The 26,413-nt window shown below is 39.2% G+C and overlaps 1 protein-coding gene across 1 annotated transcript in view; it reads right to left on the bottom strand.

Annotated features, from left to right (window-relative positions):
* Nucleotides 1-26,413, bottom strand: part of SPAG16 (sperm associated antigen 16) — a gene marked incomplete at both ends in the record, with an annotated part of 378,554 nt that overhangs the window by 172,372 nt on the left and 179,769 nt on the right. Inside the window, one exon of the mRNA XM_084289402.1 lies at nt 8,050-8,193. Coding sequence (XP_084145528.1) covers nt 8,050-8,193 — 144 coding nt within the window. The remainder of the gene's footprint in view (nt 1-8,049; nt 8,194-26,413) is intronic.

Raw genomic sequence — 26,413 nt, 5'->3', positions numbered from 1 at the left:
TTCATCCTGCACATTCACAGCTTCACCGAAGCTGAACTAATAGGTTTAGAAGTATACCATTTGAGTGGCACTCTATCAAAGAGATTTCAACTGCATCTTTCTCCTCCTTCCTTCTATTAAAGAATTTTTCATTGATTTTTTTTTCCTTCAAGAAAATTCTGTACAGTTTCTACGCCAGATCTATTTACCTATACAGCTGATCCAAAAGTTCTCCTAATTTCTAAAAGTCCAAACATTCAAACATTCGTAACAAAATATTACTGATTTCAGTAACTAAAGCCTTTTCTTTTTTCTTTTTTTTTGGTAAAGAGAGTGATTAAACTTGACACCTTTTGGGACACCTCCAAAGATGATCACAGTGCCTTTTCAACCAATAGGACTGGTTTGATGAGCCCAATACCATGCCTGTTTGCAGGTCTAAAATTCACGTAATAATGGAATGGAGCATGCAAGACACAGTCATTTAATAATAATGAGATCATTTCTATGGAAGCAAGGCTTTTGGTACATTTGAAAACTGTTTACCTTATAGACAAGCCTACAATCTAAATGACATTATAAAGATATGACAGTTAAATAATAACTTAATGCCATAAGGATCAGCTATCTTTTTATACCCATTAGGAGCTGAAGTGTATCCGAGGTCATGCACTGCAGGTATGAAGATTTATGTCCTTATGAAGGAGGCTTTAAAGAGGTGCTTCACATTTGTGATGAAGGGACTACAAACTCATGAGTAAAAAAAAAAAAAAACTGCATTCGTTCATCTGGGAAAAAAAATAAAGATAGCAAATAGAGATAGCAAATACGGTAGAGATCAGAGAAAAGAAACCATAAAAGCCCTGTATGAAGTCCCTTACAAACTCTGAGTTGGAATTAAACTTTGATTTGCCCCAAATCAAACCCACTAAACCACCCTAAAACAGTTTTCAAAGCAAAACTAGTGACAACACAGCGCTCCTTCGGCACTCCCTCTCACTCCGTCATGGAAAAGTCTCTGAAAAATTGTGGCCACGGAGGGAGACGGTGCCACTGATATTTCTGTGGGCATTTCTCAAAGTGTTTGTAAGGCTGGGTGACACCCTTCGGAAGCAGATGGCCTGAAATTCTTTTCTTCACTCTCTTACAGAGCCTTTAGGTGTCTTTTCTAGCAGTGCCCCTGCTTTCACTCAGATAGCCCTAACTCTGGGGACCTCAGGAAAAAGGCATCATCTGGCAGCTTGCGTGGAAGCAGGTGTATGCCCATATAAACATCCTGTGAGACGGGATTTATACTTCAGAACCACATTCCTTTCTCCCTCCCCTATAAAACAGGGAAACGAAGTTCTGTCTCACTACACACACACAAAAAAAAAGAAAACTAACGTACAGGAAAGCATACAAAGCATACAAACAGATGAAGAAACCAGCTATGCATTTACAACTACAACTCCTAAGCAATACAGAAGAAACACACACACACACCAAAAAAAAAAAAAAATCAGTGTAAACATCCTCTCATAAACTTCTAAAATGCAGAAGACCTCATTTCATTTCGGCTGCCATAAAGCCTTAAAGGCTACTGCAAGCCCCTCACACCACCACCACCACACTCCACACGCATTTTAAGCGGCTCCCATCGTACCAGCACCCTTTTTAAAAATCTGAGCCACACATGCAAACCAACAGAAAATGCCTAATGAGGCAATCAACAAAACAGTCGTGATAAAAATCCTTGCTCTTAAGAATAAGATGTCAAAGTTTACCTTAAATATTGGGAAGGTTTCCTACTATTTCTTAGTTTTACACAAAGATTTCCAGAGGTTTCCGACCACTGGCTTTTGCATTTTAGTATGTGAAACCACCTGTGAAAATAACTACAGAGTGGTTCCATCAAAAGGCAGCATTTTATTACAATGTGATTTCTTCCTGTAATTATTTGAAATACGCATTTGAATTGCTCAATAAGAGGACTGCTTCTTTTGTCAGCTACTTTCCTCTCTTTTCTCTCTTAAACTGTCATCAGTATTTCTCTCCCCTGCTGTTTGCTGAATTATTGTAATGGAGAAATTATTAGTGAATCATTAACTTTGAGTGGTCAATATTTCCACCAACCAAGAAATGGAAGCCAAAGGTAGTTTTCCAATAAAGCGTGGTCATTCTGGGTGAAAAGCAAAGCCTGTTCAGTAACCACACTATGGAGCTGCAGATTGTTTGCTTTTTAAAATCAATGTAATGACAGACTCTTAAAGTTCCTGATAGAAAAGAAAGAAGCTGCATTCCGTCCTGCCACGTATTTTCAGTCCAGAACAGTTTTAAAGGACAGTTCTGGTAAATTAAGGATTTATTTAAAAAGGAAAAAGTAGTGACAAGTCCAATCATATTTCTACAACTAAAGCAGCTGTCCCTCAACGTCAAAACGCATGCAACTGTTTTTTTTGTTTGTTTGCTTGTTTTTGTCTTCCTATTGGTATAGAAAAGTGTACTGCTTCAAAGCAGATGCAACAACCCTTGCAGAACACAAGCAGTCTAATGAGCAATGTTTTGAACGTCAAACGATACAGATGGCCCATGATCTGCTGCCACAACCACTGCAAAGACAGAACTCACACAGTAAGGTGTAAAAGGAGACACAGGAAGAAACCTCCAGAAGTTTGGACATCTGCTTGCTGCTCTGGGCTGCATAAGAAAACGCTCCTCGGCATGGCAGAAGTAACAGAAAAGAAGGCAAATTCTGCACAATAAAAACACACCTAAATGCATAGCAAAGCTGTGATTATGCCACCCCATATTTTCCAAAGGCACACTGTAGAACTGATCTCTCCAAAGGAAAATAAAATGATACACACATTGCTTTTACTTTAAATAGATACTCACCCACAGTTAACACATTGCCCTGAAATGATATAAAACTTGTTACAGATACACGTCCCAGAAAGGCGCAGAGAATAACCAACAGTTACACGTGCCAGAACAGATTAGTATGGGTAGAAACATTTAGCTTATGGAAGTGGGTGGAAGGGGAAAAATTTTAATCACATCCATTACCTGGTTATTGATTTCTTTTTGCCAGGCTGATCCTGTAGAATACATATAAAGCCTTTGACATTGGGATGTTTGGCCAAAGATATTCGATTAGTCTAAGCAGAAGCTGAGCTTCTCGTGTAATCTCTCATATTTCATTTATATGTGATTTATTCCTTTGTCCAGCAGAGGCTTTTTATTGATAAAAATAATGAGATTGAGAATCCCAAAGGAAACTGAACACCCACCCACTCAAACATGTTTGTAAAGAAAAGGTAGTAGGCTTTGCTGCCCTGAGAGAGAACTGTTACCTGCAGAATGTTTCTGAAAAGTCTGAAGCTTGCCAAAAAAGATTTCAAAATCAATAAAAACTAGTTTTGACATTAAACTGTTATTACATTGAAAACGCCACACCCATGGTACGTACGCTGTGGAAGCGACTGAAATAGTTCTGCAGCAGGCTGTTCTTTGTGGAATAAATGAATGCAACTTCCCATATTAGTTCAGTTTGATAAAACATTGCAAGAAACGTCTAGTCTGCTAACTGTGTGTTACACGGAGCCAGCTAGATGACTGAAAATTAATCCTGCCACTCAAAAGAAGTTTCCAACCATTGTCAAATTTAATATGTAATCTAGTAACTGAAGGCTTTGTTGAACTCTGTGAATCAAAGATTCTCTAAGAAATTAAATCATTATGCCTTTATAATACAAATGCTGTTCAGAAATCCTAAATAAAATGTGCCAGCCTATCTTGAATTTCCTTTAATAGCTATCAATAGCAATGAAAGGATAAATAAAAAACATCTGTTTCTGTAGTGAACCCTGAATTAGGTTTTAAAGTGTCTATTTCAAGGCAGAAATCAGAATAATTTATTTCACTGATAGCCAACAGAGACCTTTGTGATTAACCTGAGCCTTACAACTCTTTCTTATGTTAATGTTTCAAGCAGAGTTAGTGGCTTTTAAGTCTCAGCCTTGTTCAGTGCAGAATGTGGCACTCGACATTTATGTCTGAAAAACTAGCAGAAAGTCTTCTGAAGATCACCGTTGCTGGATCCCTAATTAAGAGCAATCTCTGACATCCTGTCAATGAGAGGACCACAAGCCTGGTTGACTCTGGCCGGACAGAAAGGATGGGTGCTGACATTTTTCCTCCTCCTCCTCTCTGAAGTTGAACAGGAGCTCACCTGAGCACTCCAGACCCTTGTTTGAACACAGAGCTTCTCTTACCAGGGACCCTCTGAAGCCTCTGCAGCTCTGAGGTCCCTTCTCTCCCCCAGGTATCCACAGGCCACAGGAGATGAACGCTGTTACCGACACGACCAGTTTTGCATTGTTTCAGCTCCTTACTGAAAGATGCCATTAATGGCACTCCATAATTTCAAAGGTGATCGATCAGGAAACCACCTCAGCCTCTCTGCAGGGTTTGTGTGCGGGAGCCCTTGTTGTGCAGGTGCATCCAGCAGCCCCCCAACCTGCAGAGGCAGCCCTGGGCTGCGTGGCACATACTGCAGGCCATAGCCAGCAACTGCTGACCCAGCCAGGGCAGCCTGTTACCTCTGAACAACTGGTCCAGGCTATCCCCAAATCCTGCCCACCCCAGCTTCCCTGCTGAATTCTGCCTCCCTCTGACAGAAATTCGCTGTATTCCACAGACTTGAAGGTTTGCATGAAAAGGGCTACAAACATTTTAGATGAGTTGGCCTGATAAATATTTCTATTAAGGACACTAATACTGGCATGTGCACTGAGCACAGGATTGTACTGTTCACTGGCACTTTACAGGACATGAACAAATAGCTCTGCTGTTCTTCAGCCATCCAGGAAGGTTACTAATGAAGATAGATAAATCCAGCATGTGCACTGAAATACCTCAGTGCAAGTAAACTCTGGTTCTTATAGATGCAGCATGAACATCCTCAGCTTATTTTGGAAACTCCCAGAAGATGCAGATTTAGTCTATTATTCCATTTTTTCAGGCCACCTGTTAGCCACAGGTGGACTGCACAGCTCTCCTCCAGCTACCCAGATTTCTGACATGAAGCTCACATGGACAGCAGTCACTCAGGCTCCCTCACTCCTTCATACATATAAAAGCTAAGCTGGAAAACATTCCTAAATTCTTCAGCAGTGACAGGCTCTTGCAACAGCTAGCTTATCTGCACCGTACTGTTCAGCCAGACTGGAGTAAAAATGCGTGTTTGTTTTTGAAGTCTGACCAGTTGTCACCTGAGCTTCAAAAAGGATGCGCTGTTCTCCTCCCTCCATCCAGCTGCTGCACTCTGTAGACGATGGGACCTGTTTGAAGTTTTGCTTTTATTTAAAAAGCTCAAGGCAAAATTCTGCTCTCAGATCTGCAGAAAGCATCACAGCTGAGGTGTTCTGCTGTCCTCGCATGCACAGAGCTAGTTTGTTCCCCTTCATCTAGTGTCCTGGGAGCCGCTGCCATGTGAGGAGAACTCATGGGAGACCAAAGAGCAGGGGGCACACTGTAAAAAATGATCCAGCACACAGATCCCACAAGACTCAGGAGCTTTGGCACATCATGGACTCTCATCTACCCACTGTGCTCATATGTGAAAGCAAAAACTGTTATTAATGAAAAATTGGCATGGAATGACGCTTCCCAGAGTGCCTGGGAAGCACTTTGTCAGCGAGGGGCAAAATGAGACTCATCCAGCCCAACAACCTTCCAGAAATCAGTGGCTTCATTGCACTGGAAGATGTGGTTGTGCCTCAGTACCAGGAAGAATTCAAATGAAAATCCTCATAGCTGCTGCCTATTAATCAGAGAGTAAAGTCGACAGCCTAAAAGAAACCTTTCCTCTTATATTGCACACAGCTAAGTTCCTACTACCAATACACAATCTCTCACTGCTCTTGGAGAAGGTAAGGGTGTATGAACCTAACAGCACCCAAAGCTTGAAGGTTACAGACCTTCGTATCTACCAGGCTTCAGCTTGACCTCTGTTTACAGTGGTCAAACACAACCATGAGAAGATCCTTGCTTGATTAAAATGTAAATGTGGACTTGCTTGAGTAAAAATGGACTTTTAAGTCCCTTGTATGTTCAGAAGCACCAGTTAAATTCACGTTGTAGGTCAAGATCTGTTTCTCCTCAAGTTATTAGCACACACAACCTCAGTAAGTGAATTATTCTGATGTCTTCCAAAGATGGCCTGAAAATGGCCCTAATTGTGTGTATGCCTGCAGACAGAATATTTCTCAGACTAAAAATGGAGATTGCTCTAAACCTGATTTTATAAACAGAGAAAATAAAAGAGGTGAAACAAGCTAACAGAGGGCAACAAGGAAAGAATGCAGAAGTTTAATCCAGATTTCTGGATCACAATTTAATAGCCCAGCCACACAAATATTTTTCTTTTCAACTTTTGAATATCCTTTTAAATCAGAAATAAAACTAGACACTATCTACATTTTATTGTGGAAAACTTCTGTGAAAACTTTCCATTTCTATTTCATTATTTTCACTTCTGGAATACCTGATGTACGGGGGGGTAGAAGAAATTATGATTAAATGTATTCTGTCACATTATATATATTTTTTCTCCAGTAACAGAAGACAATATTGTAAAAGCACTACTTTTGAATCACTCCAGAGCATCCAGCAGGAGTCAATTTATACTGCAAGTGAATAATGATGTACCTCAACTCATTTTAATTTCAATAATTGAATGAGAAATAGGAAAGCCTATTGAAAGGACTGTATTCTGGTCAAAGACTAATGAGAAAATAGTTTTGAGTCTCTGAGTCAGCGGGTGTCATGGTAACAATGCATTATCGAAATCTGATTAGTATGCCCAGCAGCTTTATAAATGATAACATGCTCTTCTAATTGTATTTCCCTTTCTTTCCCTATGATACATTTTATATTCATACCAGGTAAGAGGCAAGGCAGCATTTTGTTTATCCGAAAGTTAGGCTTAGGATGCCCAGCACGGTCACAAACTCGGTGCAACCTCTATTCCTGAGGTACAACTTAGTAAGAGAAAAAATTCCTACCATCTTAAAACAAGAAGACAGGACTTCTCTTCCCAGGTTTCACAGGAGAAAAAGATGCAAGCAAAGAGTAAGTGCTGATGTTCTATCCCAAAAAGCACTACTCTGGGTTCTTGAGGCTTTGAACAGAGAGATTTTATTGTGTTTAGAGCATCGCATGCTTGTTAAGTTGTGTTTGTTAACTCATTACAATATCAGAAATCAGGAGGAACTATGAAATTAAACAGTTTTCCTTCTCGTGAAGGAAAGAGCTAACATAGATTTATAAAATAAATACAATGAAAACACAAGGTTAGAGGTTTAATAATGCTCTTTTTATAAGTGAACCACAGGTGAGCAGCCTGGCAGACCTTTATTATATTAACAGTAAAGAGCTCTATTACAACTGCACCCTTGCAAATTTGAGGCAAAATCATTTCAATCTACAGAAGCTCAGTCTTGAAAAACAGAAATCTTTTCTTAGAGTAAAATGGCATTCTATTTTTCATCAAATTGACCAAGAAATCTACTTTATATTTAGCCTATTTCTGTGACCCTTGTAACCTAAATATTTACTTCTCATTTTCAATATTCACTTTCATTTATTAATTCAGCTTCAAATCTGTATAAAGAGAAAGGAGGAAAGCTCATATTCTCTAGATAAACTTGAATACACCTAGTCACATGGCAATACTCGATACAAGAAATCAGCTTTTCTTTATTATTAATAACAGAGCTGTGTTTGTTATGGTGCATGAACATGGAGAATATGAATACAGCTAGACCTAAAAAGCTTATTACTCCTTGTTACGTGCACTGGCACGTGGACGAAGTTTAAGACGTACAAAATACTAAAAGCAATCAATCTTAAGTCAACACACTGAAAGCCAGAGGAACATTTATCTACATGTTTGGAAATTCAGCAGAGAGCGCAGGGTTATACTGAGAATAGAAAGTCATCAGAGCAGGCCAGTGAGCAAAGAAAGAGCAAACAAGCACTCCCCAGAAGGGATTAGCACTAGTTCAGGGGACTGTTTGCACTAACCTTGGATGGAAGCAGCAGCCCGAAAGCCAATCAGTGTGACCTTCACCTGTCATGATGATGTTCCCATCAGGTAAAGCCCACATTTTCCAGAGGCGGTCATCGCTGCCGGTGACTACAACATCTTTTTGGGGATGTACAGCCAGGCTACAAGACAAAAGAGAGGCTGATTATATCCAGCACCAGTTTCATTTCTGTAACATCCAAAGATGACTGATTCTGGATGGACCAAACAAGCAGCAATGCTTTCTATCCTCTCAAGAATTTAAAATACATGCTATGCAGATGAGTTTCTGCTATTACTGAAGAGAACAGCAAAACGTGACTGACGTCTGTGAAACCAGAAACGTTTGCACATCCTCTTGAGGTTCCAGTTGCTTAAAACACTCAAATATGTTTCTAAAAGCTTTCTTTGAATGTTTTTACAAAAAATAAAAAATAAAAAAAAATAGGATAACATACAAACAAGCACAACCAGCCTGAACCCACTATTTCCCACGCTCAAAAGAACTTCAAAAAGTATTGGCTCATCAGCTTGCTGCTGGTGGTTTAAGGGAAGAAGGACAAAAGGCTTCAGGGTTTTTTTCCATTGTGCCCATGGGTCTGAAGTCTTCTACCACTGGGAAATTACTCAAATGATAATGACAGCCCAGTAGCTACAGTCTTTGCCATTACTTTAGCACCTATTCACTGAGACTAGGCTATGGTCAGAAAATCCATTTCAACTCTACACTCAAAACGTGTTACATGTTTTCATTTTGTATTATATAGCACACTGGGACATAATGGAAATCACACACTTATCACATCCCTATACTGAAAACTCACTTTATTTTTGATTTGGCAACTGCAGCACAGCCTGAAATGGATCTAGGGAAGAAAATAAATCTGTTGGAAAGATAACAAGCGCCTATTTCATATGGATTTGGTTATTTGATTTAAATTATTGAAATGCTTTACCATTTGTTGAACATCAAAAAGTGTCTAGGAGCTGACTTCAGTCGCAAGATTATTTAAATAGACTTAATCTGGAGTTCAGGATCAAAATGCAGTGAAGGGGAGACAAATCATAGTCTGTGTGTGCACCCATTTCAGTTGTGCATCAGAGCTGACAGTTTGCAGAGAAAAACACTTATTAAAACAGAATCAGAGTAGAGAGAGAAGATGCCAAGCAGCCAAATGGGAAGAAAAGAGAGGTCATTAAAGGCACACAACTACTCTATTATAAAAATCTCGTTTTTAACAGCAGCTTTCTCCTACACTCTTAATATTTCATAAAATTCCTAAACCACAACTGCAGCTTCTACTATATGGGGAAAACATCATTCCCTATGTCAAATTCATGCGAAAAACATATTTATGTCAACTGGATTTTAATCAGAAAACACATCTGCTCCTGCAGTTTAAGGCACAGTCCGGGAAGATTCCTGCAGGTTCAACAGTTGGACTCATCTGTTCAACCAAGGAACCCAAGTTTTATGCATTCTCTAATTTCTGAGAGAAGAAAAACATGTTTGCTGTCTTGGCCTAAATAAGAGAAACTTCCTTTGCATTTACAGGGAGAAAAAAGAAGGAAGGTATGTTGTTATTTAAATTATTCAGAGGTGCAACTGTATCATTCAGATTGGCCACAACACATAAGTAGGAGGGAGCAGAGGTGAAAGGAGAGAATTAAAAGCTGAAAGAAGGCATGCCAGTGGCCTGCAGATTCCTGGACAAGAAGAACTCAGCCAGGATCCCTCTGCTATCAGAAACCTCTGACACATCAAAAACCCAATATAATACTGCTGCTTTCTGCAGCAAACAGGTAGCATTGTTATTTGGAGGAGTGCCAAAAAGGGAATCCTGCATTACAGACAAATGAGTGGGATGAGTATAAAGATGAACCTGTCGGGGCTACACACCCGCTTCCCCCAGCCTCTAGAGCATCAAGGCAGGCAGGGTTAAGCAGGACCTTCCTCACTGGCATGCACATAGCAGTGCACCAGCATCAGATGCATCTGCTTAAGTTTTTCTCTTGATCCATTTCAGATACTTCAGATCCCAAAAGCTCCATCTCTGAACCTCCAGTTCTTCCCTTCAGATATTTCTGCTGATAGTTGAGTGCATGCTTGGAGTGAAGACTTTGTCAGTTCTCCCTCTTACAGTCTAAATACTTGCTTTCACATTTCCCAAAGATGTGCTACATAACTTGAATTAAATCACTCTCAGTCCACACAACCTCTCACTCTAGCTTCAAAGAAAAGTAGATCTGCCAGCTTCCTCCAGATCCTGACTTGCTTTCTGGATAGTCCTCACCTACCAGCATGGCTGCAGCTGCCTCAGCTCCTAGGAACATTTTTCCTGTCCTTAACCCTCCCAACATATTTCCAGTCCAGCTTTCGAGATGTCCGAACTTCCTTGGTGACTAGAGGTTTCTAGAGAGCTTAGAGACAATCCATCAAGTATATTTCATATGGAAGAAACATTTTTGCCATCAGAACGAAGCCCACAAGAATACATTTGGAGAATTCTCTTTTAATTGCAGAGCTCTTGTAAAATGTTGCTGTACAACATTTTATTCCTCCATGCCATTTTTATAGGCACACGCCGAACACTAATTAACAGCAAGCTTGTGACATAACCACTGCTGAGCTGCTTCTGAGAAAGGGAAACCCATTCATCCAAAGAGACTTCTATATGCAACATTAATTAGGCACCCTTGTCTTCATTTCTGGCGATCCAGCATTGTATAGATTTTTGCTTCATCTCTGCTCAGAGGGTCTAATTATTTCCAGCACAGAAGACTTTGGGTAGATTGGAATGAAAATCAATAATGGAACATGTGTGATAGAAGCATCAGTTTTCTCCTCCTCAGGGATGGAAGTGGGATCAGAGAAGACTCAGCCAAGAAAAAAACAACTCCCAAAGATTTGCTGCTGTTGAGTATATAAATACCCGTGTTTACACAACTCATTCTGGCATTATAAGCCATTCTCATCTCTTCAGCACTTGCCCTGGTAGATATATAGTGCTCCCAGTAATTTGCTTTCAAAGCAATCATTGATTATTCTAATTTATTTTGACTGAACCGTAAATAAAAATATGGTATCTTCCGATGCAAAATACTGTCAGTCTCAGCATGTACTACATTGGATCGCTACATACATATGAAATTGACCTTCAGGTTAAAAAGTGTTAAATCCGAAGCTGTCTGTGTAACCTTAACTGTGCATTTGTTTTAATACAAACACTAACTACACTGCACTGAGGTTAGGGGAGATTTCAGCTAGATGTGAAGGAAAGCTTTCTGGCACTAAGGGTTCTGCAGCACAGGAACAGAGAGCCATCATTGGCTCGTTCCTAAAGCTCTCAAAACACCCACCTCATATTACCCAGGCAGAACAGGCTGGCTGGTGTCTAGAGTTCCCTTCAATTCCTACAGCAGCAGCGATCCTACTTAGCCTCAGTTTGTTCAATGCACAAAGCAGTGCTCCTATGTGAAGAAAGGCTATCATCAACACAGTGAAAGCATCTACTCAAACCACTCCTAAGAAATAACAGCAGTTAACCCCAATTGCACAGATGCAGGACACTAAGGTCTAAAAATAAGACAACTATAATTTCAAAATAATTTTAGGGGCTAGAAAATCTAATATATATATATATATATATATATTTATAAATACACTAAATACTCAGCCTCCTTAGTGCAGTAGTTTCCTAGTAGTCTCCAATGACTGCAGGAGTAGAAGTCCAGAACTTTAAACCTAACCCAAATGGTCTCAAAATCAGGCACTCTGAGAATGAAGAGTGCAAAACAGATGATTAACTTAATACTCTTCAGTGACTTACATAGCCTCATGCAATTACTCTGTAGCAGAAATAAGGACAAAATCCATTTTTCTATGGTTTCATGTATAGGAGTTATACAGAAAAGTCTGTTCTCAATATAGACATCAATTAGCTGCCAAATTCTAATACAGCATTGCACAGAATATCACTTGCACTAAGGAATTTTTAGAACCTCATGATTTGATCAAATTTATTGCATTCCCAGATTCTGGCAAAAATGATTGCTGGTAATGCCAATAGCAGCTTTCATACCAGAAAGCTCTTCCGCAACATTTCCGCAACAAAATGTGAGAACAGTAGAGTTCCAAGATTAAAAATAAATAGATAAATAAATAAATAAATAAAATCATGGTCTCAGAAACATTTTAGCTAATGCTTTCTTACACAGAAATTCAGCCCCACTGAGATAGCTAGCACAGAAAATTTCAGTCTGAGTAGTTTCACTCTGGTGAAGTTATAAATGGCAGACAAGTCAGTCTTGTAATGGAAACTTAGGAAACTGTAGATATTTCTCCCTCCAACATTAAGCTTTCTAGGCATGTTGGAATAGAAAAGCAGAGCAGACTTTGAAATGAGGAATATCACAGGCACTGAATTGGAGAGGAGGGCTATTCATTAAGGTCTCAGAGCAAATGAGCATGTACCTAAATATTAGGAACTGTCTTACTGCAATCAGAGACACTGCTCATATGCATATACTCAATTATATTGCTGGATTATGTCCTAAAATCTAAAGAATTTGTAAAAGCTGAAATGTGATTTTAGTCTCCATTTTGCTAGAACCTAGCTAACACTGAAACCTAAAGGTAAATCCATCCGTTAATGAACACAGACGTGCAGACAGCACCATGTAACTGCATTGCATTTTTCTACCTTCTGCATTCACAACAGCTTTTAAGGGAGGAAAAAAAAATAATAAAAATACACAGGGATGTGATTATGCCCCATGTGCATGAGGAGGATCCTGAGGTGAGGCTCCCTCATCTCTCCTGTCTCACTGAGGATCTCACTGTAGCCACGGGCTATCTCTAAAGTTACGACAAATAAAGAGGTAGAACACCACACAAGAGTTTAAAATCATTAGAAAGGCTTGTTATTACCTCACAAAAGAACAAAAGGCCGCGGCTGGCAGTCATTTTCTCTCCCTTTACGAACGCTGTGAAGAGGGAGTAACAGGAAAAGGGACACCGTTGATCCCTCTCTCAAAGGCCTTTCTGCACACCTTTTGTCGCTCTTTATCTGCATAACAGTGGAGAGGAGCTAATGGAAAACACCAAAAACAGCCCTCCCGGTCGAGATCTAATCAAAATCCGGCCCCTGATGTCAGATTTGTCCAGGCTCTAAAAGGCTAGTGCCGGCCTGTGGAGGGCCTGCACCAGAGAACTGTTCCTGACAGGAATGGCGGCCTGTGGAAAATGGAGGGAGCGGGGGGAATCGCTAAGCCCTGACCGCATCCCCTGCCTGCAGGAGAGCACGAGGGGCCGCTGGGCAGGGGGATGAGGCTGGGGCCCTCCCTGTCTTCATCACATTTAAGGTTTTTCAGCCTATTTTCTCCTCCTGCCCAGCTGAGCAAGCGAGGAGCAGCTGGGCAGGCATCTGGCCCTTTGCCAGGGTTACGCCACCAGACACACCACAAAATCCAGATCAATCATTAGGCCAGTTACACTTGACCCTAATGTGTCTTCTTTGAACCACATCTCACTAATAGAGTTATTTCTACCACCTTTTCATCTTGGCTTGAGTTACCTGGTCTCACCTGCCAGCGTACTTGAGCAATAATTATAACCCTGACATTTAATTCAGGGGTTTATTATGCAAAGGTGGCATAACTGAAAAGCTCTGCATTTCTGCTTGAGGTCTTAAAATATGCCTCTTCATGATCAAATGGAAGAGGGGAGGATGCAAAAAAAAGAAAATAAGAGCAACAACAAAGGATAAAGCACAAACCATACAGAGAACATAAATAGGGGAATATACCCATAGCACATGTTTCATTTATGTAAATAGTTGCCTGGAAGCCAGTGGCACATCTCACACAGCCATGCTTAAAAATCTCATTCCCACCTAGTAAAGATCCTGGCTGCTTCCCAAGCTCCTATGACTCAGGATTTGGGAAGGAGAAAACTTGCTGGGATCTCACCATACCTAACATTAACCTTCTAGACCGCCCAGCAACTCTTCATACACCTGAGACAGTACTTAGAAAATAGCCATCCAGAAGCTTCGATCTGTATCTCTAAAAAGGCTAAAATACTGAATTTAAAATGCTATCTAATTTACTTATTCCATTCACCATGCACATAAAATCTTCAATCTTAGCTGCAAAAATATTTGTTCCTGTGAAGCATAAATTCACGCACTTTCTAACTTGGACAAACCAGCTCTGCTTTGAACAAAAAACAACTTCAAAAAGTGAACACTCCACACAGCATGCAATGCCTCCATAAATAATTGTACTGAACACATCACTATCACTCTTAGATTTAGATGCGGTTACAGTGATCGATTGATAGAGCCTATTTTGTGATGTCCTGAGTTTGATCACTTTATCCACTGTGTGTGCAATTATCAAAACCCACTAATTTGTATTAGCTCTCTGAGTATTTGTAACCACATAGGTTTTGCTGCGTTAGATCTGACTATGGACATGCTGGGCCACTCTAAAATCATTTTCTTCTTAACAACAAAGCTTAGCCTTACATCACATCTTAGGAAAATTCAAAACTATCGTGTTGATTTGCATGTGTTTTATTTAGTTCTCAGTCCTTTGAAGATATATGCACATTCTTGAATTATGCACTGCCAGGAGTCCTGATGATTTCACAGCATATTAACTTAAAAACATACATAATCCTTTTCAAGATAGAGTCCTTAATCAGGTCAGAGAAAGAGGATTTTCCTAGAACCTATATGATAACATGTAAATTGTTTATATTGTTACATACTCATGTACTGCAAACCTCAGCAACCCAATGTTAAGCCTTTTATCTAGAATGCTCTTAAATAACAACTGGCATGAATCTAAATCACTTCTTAGAAAATCTTTACTTACTCATTTATTCCTTTTGCTTACAAGGTTGCTGATAATTACTGGCCAAAAAAAATCACTTAGTCTAAAATGTCAGCTGTTAGACACTACAGAAACAGTGTATTTCTAACCTGCCTTAAACCAAAGCAGCAGGCAACTGAGAGATCCCCACCTTAATCCACAGAGAAAGCTGCTGTTTATTTTCAGACTGCAGAATCTGTTTGTTGTTGTTGTTGTATTATTATTTCTATTGTCTTATTCAGATGATGACAAAGCTGGAAATGGCACACTGGCCAGAGATCAAATAGTTTGGGGGTAGTTTGTAAGACTGGGTGCTTTTTAAAAAGGGGAAAAAAAAAAAAAAAAAAAAAAAAAAAAAAAAAAAAACAGCCTACTAATCCATGAGTCACATCATGCGTTCACAAGCTCTCATTTCTTATTCACTTGAATCAATTTTCCAAGCTGAGTCAACTTACCAGGTACCTGGCATACTTTAAGGAAAAGTAATTAAGACAAAAGAAAAAGAGAGAATGAGAGCAGCAACAAAAAAGTTGATGCAATAAAAATGTTAAAATATTGACGTCTTTGCCTAATGTCTTCACTCTGGAGTGTAAGCTGTAGTTCCTTGGCAGGAATGATTTATACTGTGATTCATACTGTCCAGCATGTAACTGATCTTTTACGACCCCTTCCTTTATGAAATACGCTGAATTACCTTATTTTAGGGAAAGGCAGTCCCATGTAAGTATAAAATTACAGTATTCAAAATAGCATTGAAGCCAGATTAACCTAGATCTGCACAGTCTTGAAGCCAATTCTGAAAGAGATGGCAGCTCACAGGACAATTCTCTAGTGCGGCTGGGAAGAGGCTATAGATAACCAGGGTTAGATCATGCACCAGCCTTGGGCAGGAAAGTGCCTATATATTTTTACACCACATCGATGACAATGAACCACATCACACACCTAGAAAACAAAGGTAAAGTCCTCGCTTTGCAAACTTTCTCTAACTCAATGCATAATTCTTGCCTATATTTTGACCTGTGCATTGGGTACTTGGTGGGGTACAGAGATAATAGCTTGTCTTCCTTTGTAATGAAAGACAAACTGCTTTTCTAAAAGGCAATTTTAGCTTGACCAACTTGAAAAGATGCAGATTGCTTTCGCAAAAGCTTCTATCTGTGGCATCGTTTGAATTAGTTTTCATCATTATTGTTAGCAATTCCCAGTCTTCTGTTGCATGGCAGCTTTTTCACAGATGATTAGTAGCAGTGTTGTGGTATATAAGAGTTTGGAATGAATACTACTTGAAACTTGCCAGTTGGTAAATTTTGTTAAATTATCAAGGTTGCTAAAAGAAAATATTTAAAAATATAATTTGCAATTAGAGCATCAAACTGTCAACTCACATTTCTAAATTAATAAGAAACTAATGCATTAACTTTTCAAGGTCACTTTCCTCCTGTGTTTCCTCCTCACATTTCGAGGCAGGGAAGGGTACGCTCTGTGCTCTATTTCAGTACCGTAATGCTGAAGAATGCTTCCATCAACAGAATTAATGGAAACCCTTGTGGAAAGAGTTGCATAAATAAACAGTGTCTTCACAGTTAGGACTGTAGTGGCATCCAGAACTACGAAGCAAATTTGATAAATAAAAATCACGCACTTGCTCTGACAACATGTAAATATGTATGAGAAAAAAATGGATTTGAGGCTCAGAAAGGATCACTGTAATTCTCTAGTCTCAGGATCCCTAAGCTGGAGGCTGCAGACCCTTGGTAGCCTGCAGAGCTCTGCCAACTAGCTTGTCTGCCCCAACTGCTGCAACATTTTTCCTACTGAAGGAGGCCATTCAACTTTTCCATGACATTTCAAAATAAAAGTTTTTAAAACTACTTCTTTTTCTCTGATCTCCTGAGCAGAATTACAGAAACATAAGCTGAATGGCAACATCTAGTTGACCCTGTACTATGGACAGATTGCATAGACTCACCCAAGGTACATTTGTGTAAGTTCTTGAAAAAGGGGTTCTACATCATGTCTAGGTGTTTTGGGGAGGAGATATTTTTTAAAGTGTTTCCTCAAATGCAGTGCTTATCTCTCTGAATGCAAATTACATGGATTTCCCTATATTCTTCTCTCATGAATATGAAGAACAATTTCTATCTTCTTTAAATCTTCATGTATCAGACGGTTGTTACTAACATCTTAAATTAAGCAAACTCAATTCTCTAACTCATCCAATTTTCTAAACTTTCTTGAAAGCCATGACCAAACATGGACACAGTATGTCAACCGAGACTTCACTAAACCTAATGTGGCATAATCACCCAACAATGAAGATAGCTCATCCCTCTTCACACATTCCATAATTACATCTCCCAGTTTGCAAAATAAATATGTTGCAGGCTTTGTCAACCGTTTTCTCTTGACAGATATTCCCTGTGTTTTGTGTATGTGAATTCTTTTTCCTGAACATATCATATGGCACTTCACTTTATTGAATTTCATCTTGCTGATTTCAGACCATCTCTCCAATTTGCCAAGTTTTTTTCTGAATACTGATCTGATGCAGAAAGGTATTCGCAACCCCTCACAGCTTGGTGTCATCTGCATATTTTATAAGCTATTCTGTATTCCATCACCCTCATTGCTAATGAAAATGCTAAACAAAACTGATTTCCTAAGCAAATTCTCAGAATGAAACAGACTGTGGAGTTCAACGAAGAAGTTCTTGTGCCCATTCCATTCCATTGGTTTGTACTAAAACTTATCCATTGGAAAGGCACAGAATACATATTTTAAAACCTTAAGTGCAAAAAAAAACCAAAAAAAACCAAACTCATAATCTGTCTTGCTAAATTGTGGCAAGAGTTAATTATTTATTTATTTTTGTCAAACTTGAGAATCTGCTTGCTCTATCAAAGAGAGAATACCCATAGCAAAGACTTAAAGAACTCTAGACTTACTGACTGATTGACAATACTATATCATTCCTTAAAACTTCTATGGATTAACCTTTACAGAAGGTATTAAGTGAGGTTAAGAATTCCTGAAATGTTTTGCAAGACTTGAACAAATAAATTCTGTTTTAGGAAAATCAAGAGATACTTTTGTTTGCAACTGGTGAGTTTGCTATGAAATTATGTACCATCACTTACAGAAAAATTTACCCTACTGAGCAAAGCTTTTAGCACCATGTAATTTCTAGAATATTTGGTATGCAATATTTGCCAAACGCCCCTCCTCCTTTTACATCCCCAATTTAAATTCCATCTCCATTTTAAATTCACTGTCCATGCGCAACACAGGGGAGAAGACAAAAAGAAAAGCTCTTCATTACTGGAAAGCAACAGAAAAAGACACAGATCTACATTTGTTTAGGAAAACTGGAAAGACTCAGGATTCGAGTTCCCATATGCACCGGGAAATAGAATTTGGGATAGAAGAAATAAGAGACTTGCTCTTTTTGGGACACACACACACAAAAGAAAACCAACCAAAAAAAAAAAAAATACTTCAAGTGCTGTCAGTAAATGATTTTTTATTTTTTTTAAGAGAAAAATACCTTCATCTATTTCATATTTACCCAGTCCTATAACATCGAAAAATGGGTCAAATTATCCAATGTCTTTACTATCTACTGTTCATCAGTGCAATATATATATTGAAGAAATGAAATGGAATATGCATGTTCCATGTAAGTGGGCAGGATTCAAATCATATTCTGGTGACCAGAATGTAACACCCAGAAGGCAACCACAATCAAGACTATTGTAATGCCTGGCCTGCTGATACGCTGTAACTCAGGAAGAAACCCAAAACATTGCCTTACCAGGATTCTTGCTCCTACTTTTCTTCTATTTATTTGTAGTGCTGGTAGTGGAGGGGTGTCCCAAACTGGGTGAAGGAAAAATGTAGTGCAGTGATTAAAACGATGTAGAAAACGACTCTAAGAAGCACCTAACCTGTATCTCTCCCACCGTTGGCTATTCCTCTCCTTCCTAAACCATGATGGTAGCACAGGCCTTTGGAGCAGACTTTGCCTGTGAAGACTGAAGAAAAAAAGCTTTGAGTCTTCATCCTATCACCTGTCACTGGGCTGCCTTTTGCTTTCAACAATGCACTCTAATTCTTTCTGATTTTTTTTTTTTTTTTTGTACTAGTAAAGTCATTACTCTTGAGACCTTTAGCTTTTTTCGCTAGGGTTGGCTTTCTCGATTTTGTCAGAATCCTCAGGAAATGCTTTTACACTTCTTCATTACCTGTCAATGTTCCTAGTTCTCATATCCTCTCTGTCTGCAATTCAGTTAATTAAGAAGGTCCAGGCATAGCCAAAGAGCCCTTCTGCTGCCGTACCATTCACAAAAGAATGGCTTGCTCTGAGTAATCCCCCAAAATCTGCCAACAATGGCAGCATCCCAAGAGATTCTGCCCAACAGTTAGCTAACCCAGCCCAAGAATGCTTTCACAAAGCCCAGGCTCCTAACACAGTTGCTCTCCTTTCCAGCCTTCTTCTGGATCCTGGCTTCACTTTGCTCACAGTCACTGCGGCCCAGGCGATTGTTTGCAGTCCCATCCACCAACTGAGTTGGCAAGCAGCTGATCAATTAGAGCGTAACCCCTGGTTGGTCTTCCTAGCATTTGATTTAGGAAATGATCATCAATGCAGTCTAGAAACTTCCTGATTGCTGACACAATGTCGTGCTGCCCTCCCCAGCATGACAAGATGCATGGCTGCTTTCCCACCTTTGCCCCAGCCAAATTCCATTTATAATATTATCCTAATCTTATAGTAACAAGCGCAACATTTTCATTTTGACAGAGACCTGAAAATATTTCATGTGATGAATGTTGACCACGTATTAAATAATAAATCTTTGTGGCTGAGTCTCCTGATTGCTGCTTCCTTCTCTTCATCTCTCTAGAGGCAAAAACCTGCCTATCAGACCCTGTAAATTCTTAAATTTAAAAGATGCATTAAAGAAGGTTGATGGAAGAGCTCAAAGTCATATAAATGTGTGTGTGTGTATATATATATACACACATGTAAAAATTACTGCTGGTAAGCATGAGTGTCTCTGATATATATATATAGGAGTCATATAGTCAGGTCGCAAGGTATCACTCATTAACGAGGGAGTTACATGAAAGATGTCTTCATACTGTTAAAAACATGATTCTTTTCAAGACTGACATCCACAAAAACAAACCTCTGAGTATTCAGAGCTGTGAAAGACGGAACTCTTCAATTCAAAGCACATTCAGAATAAAATGCCTTTTCTCAAGTCATATCCAAACGAAAATGATGGCATACCAGATGACAATTTTTCACCTTTCTTAGCATTCTTACTAACTGCTACTATTTGCAGACCCCAGCTGTATGCTCAGAACTGGTTCTAAATCTTATGACAGTCCTAACAACCTAAATCTGCTGTGCCAGGAAGTCAGCCTACTAAGCTGCTAGAAGTAACCTCCCCTAACACAGTATATCACACACTATCAACAACACATCCTAATCCTCCACGTAACCGTTTAGCTAGCTCCTGTTGTCTGTGGTTAACATCCAAAAGCAAGACTCCTGCAAAGACAGTGTTTATGTAAACTGTGCTGGAAGGCTAAAAACATACAGATGACTAAAATGATTACTTATTTTCAAGAACTGCAATTTTATAGCAATACTTACCTTTAGGGTCGGCATTTATCCTGCTTCCGAATGGCTTTCGATTCACTTCAAACTGGGCTATAATGAAAGATAAAGATCAGTCTCAAAAGACCACCGCTGCTTTCTTCATCACTCGTTAATGAAAAGGAAAGAATTTGTACTTCTGAAGTACACGATGCAGTCCTGCTTCCAGAGCAGGAAAAAGAGGAAGAAAGTTGCCTGTCGTATTGCTGTGAGACTCCAAGTCATCAATGGAAAGAAACACAAGAGTCCATTTATGAATCAATGTACAAAAAGACTTTTTTTTTTTTCTTTTTAAAGTGTTTAGTATCCTATGTCTGAGTCTTAGAAGAGCTAAGAACACGTCAATTTCATTTTGCCATCACCATGTGGTGTTCCACTGCACATGCATCACACACCTGTTTAGGAGAGAGAAAAACAGATTCCTAATCTCTTGCTTCAGACAAAAGCTAGCCTGCAGAGAGCTAAGGACCTCCTAGAATCTGGACAAACTCTTAAAAAAAAAAAAAAAAAAAAAAAAAGTAATTTTTCTGAAGTTATTTACACATGTAAAGGGTAGTGTATCATTAAGATGCCACAGGACTATGAATGAGGAGATTTTTCTATTTATTCTTGACACAAGACAAGACCTGTAGGAAAACGTTATTATTATGCCATCTATTCTGTGAAAGAATAGTGATGTCTGAGAAAAATATGGATAAATTAGGGCACTGCATCTCATTTGGAAGAATCTCATGTATGTAGTTGCAAGACTTGCTGCTGATGAAGCAAAGGTACGAAGCCCGACCACAAAGAATAGGTTCCTTTTGAGGGTAAACCATATCTGCATTGCTGCATATTTTTACCAAGAAATTGGCTATTTAGTGAACAGGATCTGGCATGCTACAAGAGAAATACTGCCAACAGCTGCTTCAGAGAATCCTTCTGGGAGAAATATTAGGATAATCATTGATAGCCCGTTCAATCATCGATGAGCCTCTGTATTTTTCAGCAGTACCTATGAGTGACATCTGTATAATATTTCCAGAACAAGGATGCAAGTTTTCTGAAGTACAGACCCCAGTTCCTCCAAACTCTAAATATCAGAAAATTTGGTAAACTAAAAATAATCCTTTTGTACTAACTAAAATCAAGCGGCTTTAAACAAAGCCATGTCTTGATCAGCAGATCAAGTATCTAGGTCTGTAACGCAATCTAATCTTAACGTCCCTATAATACCCTCTACATTTGATCAGTATATATAATGCAGATAGATGCCACCTCCTGCCTATTGCAAGTTTAATATTATTTAAGTTTAACAACTGCTAGGGAACACAGGGTGCAAGAGAACTCCCTAGTCTATTTGTCACAGAAAAAACAAAGCAAAACAAAACAAAACAAAAAACAAACATCAGTATGGTAATAGTGGAAGTGCAAAATGCTATTTAAAGACTAACACTGACAATTTTTTTTTTACTCCACATAGTAAGAAAACTAATGAGGCACATCTTGGATTAAGTTTAGTTTTATACATCGCAGAAACATATTGTAATAACACTTCTTATGTAAGTACTTTAACGTAGATTACTTAAAGATTGCAAAAAGTTCTGCTCTAATGCTAAAAACATAGAAACATAAGAATTTAAATCACGATTTATTTAGAAGCTATATGGACTATTAATCTTACCAGTAATTGCTCTGGTTTGGCAAAATACCTCAAGTCATATCAACTTTGATTTTAACATTGGTTCATTTTCTTAAATGAAAAGAATTAAAAATCCTTCACGTTTTTGGGGGGTTTGTTGCTATTTTTCTTTTGTTTTGTTCTGATTTTTAAATAATACTGGACAAAAGCCTCAAAAATAAAAGTGATAAATTTTACTGAAGCCACTATATATAAAGCTGTGGTCATCTAAGAGGAGCCTCATCAGTTCCCTTACCACGTGGAATACAAAAGGGAGCAATCTGAATGTGAAAAGCTTGAAATCTCTATCTTGAAACAGCCCCTGCGCAGACAGAAAATCTCCTACAATGGCTACAGAGAGCTGCAAGTAGAGTGCCAGTGAGTAAGTGAGCTACACCAATACTCAATTTCAGCTCATCAAGTAAAGGCGACAGGCACACTGCTCCCTCCCACGTGGCCTGTCACTATTCTGCGATGCACAGCAGAGCAGATTATGTACAGAGGAGGTTCATCATGCCAGCAGGAGAGATGCTGAACTGCTTTTTCCCCACTCCACACCAAAAACATCAAAAGGAGCATCTACAGCAAGTCCAGTGCCCAGCGCTGCAAAATTCCTTGTGTACCTTGAAAAAATAAGTGATTATAGGATTGTAGTAGTGGTCTGTACCACAGAGCCATACCTCTACAGAAATGGGACGTCTGCCTTGTATCACGGCCTTTAATAAGCAGTGTCTATCCTGAAATGGGGTTGTTCCCAGATCAGTTCCAACAAATCCATTGTTTTCCTCCATCAATGGTCAGTGAGACGCATGCTTTCAAAGCAAGGAGTGACAGGACCATGCTATCACGTGTGGCTTTGAACATTTTCCTGCTGAGCTCCTTACATACCAATACGTTACAGTGCTTTACATCTAACGTGGGCAGACTTCTGCAGTGCTTGTGCTTAAATCCCCGCTGCCAGATCCCAAAACTAACAAAGTCAACAGAAATCCTGTGTACTTTCAACAAGACTTCTACAGACAATTGCTTAAAAGAAAAAAATACCATTAAAGTTCATGTGAATTTGGACTGACTCACTATTTCAGCGTGTAGCACTGTGCAAACAGCTACTTAATGTGCCTGACCCTCCCTCTGTAAATGCCACTGCTGGGCTGTGTGTAACTAGCAGCGGTGCAAAAGAGAACAATACCCTATGTCCTATTCCACGAGCTAACTCCACTTACAGTAATAAAATAGGGATTTATAGAAACATCTACTTTAAACTGTTTTTAAAGCTCCTGAAATATATCTGGTCTAGTTTATGTTACCCCTGCAACCTGTACAAATAAATGTATTCAAGCCGTTAAGGCTTTACAAGTAAGAAAACACGAAAGGTAGCTGTACCAAAAGATTTCAGTCTGTTAAACCACACCTAAAATCTCCCTTAAAAATAATAAGTAAATCAGATGTTATGTGTGTACATGGGCACGTAATAGCACAGCTTTATAATTTTCTATTTAAAACCTACTCCCGCACATACAACAAGCTGAATAGAGGAATTTGGGCTTCTTGTACAAATTCAAGGGTTCAAACTGAGAGCGAATTTTGAAGAATAAGGCTTACTGAGGGGAAGAAAAAAATGGAGTGTCGTTGATATTTTAAAATATGTCTTTATCCCATATTATGCTTTAACTTCTGATGCTAATGAAGCCAAACACTTAAGTTGCATGCATAACTTTATGTGTACAATTAACTCCACAACGCAGAGTTAAACAAACTGTGGCAATTTATTCAGGTGTCAGAAGGATTCATTACACCCTTAAACTTAACTACTGCCCTGTGTGCTTCTATCACTTGTGCAGAAGAGACACTGATAGCAACACAACACTGCGCACTCACAAGCCCCTATTCCCAGCTCCCTCATATCCAGTGAGAAGATAGCCCAGTTCTCGCCTGAGCAGTACAGAGTGAAAAATACACTTTATGAACCTAGAAAATAGCATGCCTTGCCTTTGTTATTGTATATACATTACCAGAGGTTGCTGCTGCAGCTGGCCTTCATGTTGGTATACGCTTAGGTAGAATATTGAGAACAAGCAACCATGTAATTAGCACATCAAAAATGGTGTTCTTTAATGTAAATGAAGTATTAATTCACTCCTCCATAAGCTCCCTCACCGTACCTAATGCAAATTATTAATTAACCAAGCATGACAAAAAGAAATGCAGAAGAAAAACACTAGAAGAGCACAAATTTCAGGAGCAGTGGCTGTGCACGTGGGGCACCGCACACATATAGGTTCTCCTGCTGTGGTTGCTGTAGGCTGTCGTCCTCTTTATTCTGTTCTAAGGACTAAGTTAAGTTCTTCTATTGAAATGCATACCCACCATTGAAGCAAGCCTCTCTGAAATCAGAGAGAAAAAAAAACAGAAGTTGTTACTGTTAGCATCTGGTCCATCCTGTAGGTACTCCCTGCTCTCCCAGATGACAGCCTTCCTGTTCTGCTTCTACAGGTATCAGTACGTATTCCTAAAAATGTGGAAGTCCTGCACATCACTTCTCTTTCTACTGATGGTGCACATTTCTCCACACACACAATTATTTTATTTTACATGGCCTGAGAGTGAAATTGCCTTGCTGTTTTCAATACACCTTGCCACACAACTTCAGAATTAAAATATTTTCATATGTACAATGCATGCACATACTTCATACATTTATTTTTCACCAAGACTCAGCCAGCCACAGAAGACCATCCTTGCTTTTTCCCTTTTCAACCCCCAATCTATATAGTGACCTAGTTTAGAGGCCCCAAGAACCTCCAGAGAGTTATTATAATACTGAAAACTGGATACCCTGCTGAGACACATCCCTATAAATAGTGCAGCACAGATATCTTTTCCCTTAGGGACTTGCAATTTTAAATGTCATTTCCTTACTTTTGTTTGCAAGAAGAACCATTTTACTCTTTCTGCATCCGTTAGCAGCAAATCAAAAATTTAATTTTTGATGTTTTGAAAAGCCAGCTAGGTTTCTAGCTCTTACAAAATTTTATGCTTGCATGTGTCTTTGAAGACATGCTGGAAACTTCTTTCCTTTTCTATTATACCTGCATCCTTACCGGCAACTATCCACTGAACAGTAGCAGTACACTGGTCATTAAATAAAGAAACTATATTATTTTTTATTCTTTAAATTAAAAGGTCTTCGAGGAAGAGTATCATCTGTTGATCACTAGTGTGGATTATAATAAACATTGAGTTAATGGGTTCTTTTTAAAAAACATTGTGTTTATCCTAATAAATAGATTTTAATAATCCTAGCACCCACAAACTGAAGTCCATGGACACCAACAACAGGTGAAAAGCTCCACTACCATCCAGTTGGCTGTACAAGACCACTTTTTAGTGAAAAAATGGAAAAGTTCAGTTTACAAAGAAAACCAATGGCATAAACAGCCCGCTGAAGAAAGAAAGGTGAAATAGTTTCTCTCAATTTGGCTAGCTAAGCTTCCAATATGGTTTAGCCAAATATCTTTCCAAAAATTATTTATGCTAGGGAGGTGACGAGTCAAACTCTTCTCCTCAGCAAATGTTCCTGTAAAATACCTATCCACTGAGCATATGGGTACAGCTTCTGCACCTCTCCTGAAATCTCATCCTTCAGCCCCTACCTGCCCTGCAGAGCCTGTAGGTGAGCAGCGTGTGAGGCCACCATAAACACGAGCACCCCCCCCCGGAGGACAAGATCTTTTTTTTTGCCATTTTGTTCAACCATCCCTGATGCTCAATTACACAACTGTTTCCTTGCCTGACGGATGGAAGTTGTCCTGCGGTTAGATGAATAACATTTCAACTTCCCTGAGCTTCCTCCTCCTCGTGTCTTTCCCAAAAAAGAAACACCACAAATGAGCACACTGAGCACATCCAGGGGCAGTGGAGAAGTCAGCCAGCACTGGGCTTCCTCTCGGTGCTTACCTCCAACTTTTGCAGCTTCTACACCACACGCGGTACCTACTGCAGAGAGGACAAGCTTATACAAGACATGCAATGAGCAGATGCACTGATTAAAGGCTGGTTGGCTGAAAAGCACCCTTTTAAAGGAAAAAAAAACAACACCCTACACGCCCTTTTAAATGAAAAATTAATACCAGTTTTGAGGCTGTGCATTCACCAG

The sequence above is a fragment of the Netta rufina genome, assembly GCF_964035555.1.
Source record: "Netta rufina genome assembly, chromosome: 6".
Lineage (NCBI taxonomy): Eukaryota > Metazoa > Chordata > Aves > Anseriformes > Anatidae > Netta > Netta rufina.
Note: the sequence above shows the minus strand (reverse complement) of the source record. Positions and strands in the feature narration are given on the sequence as shown.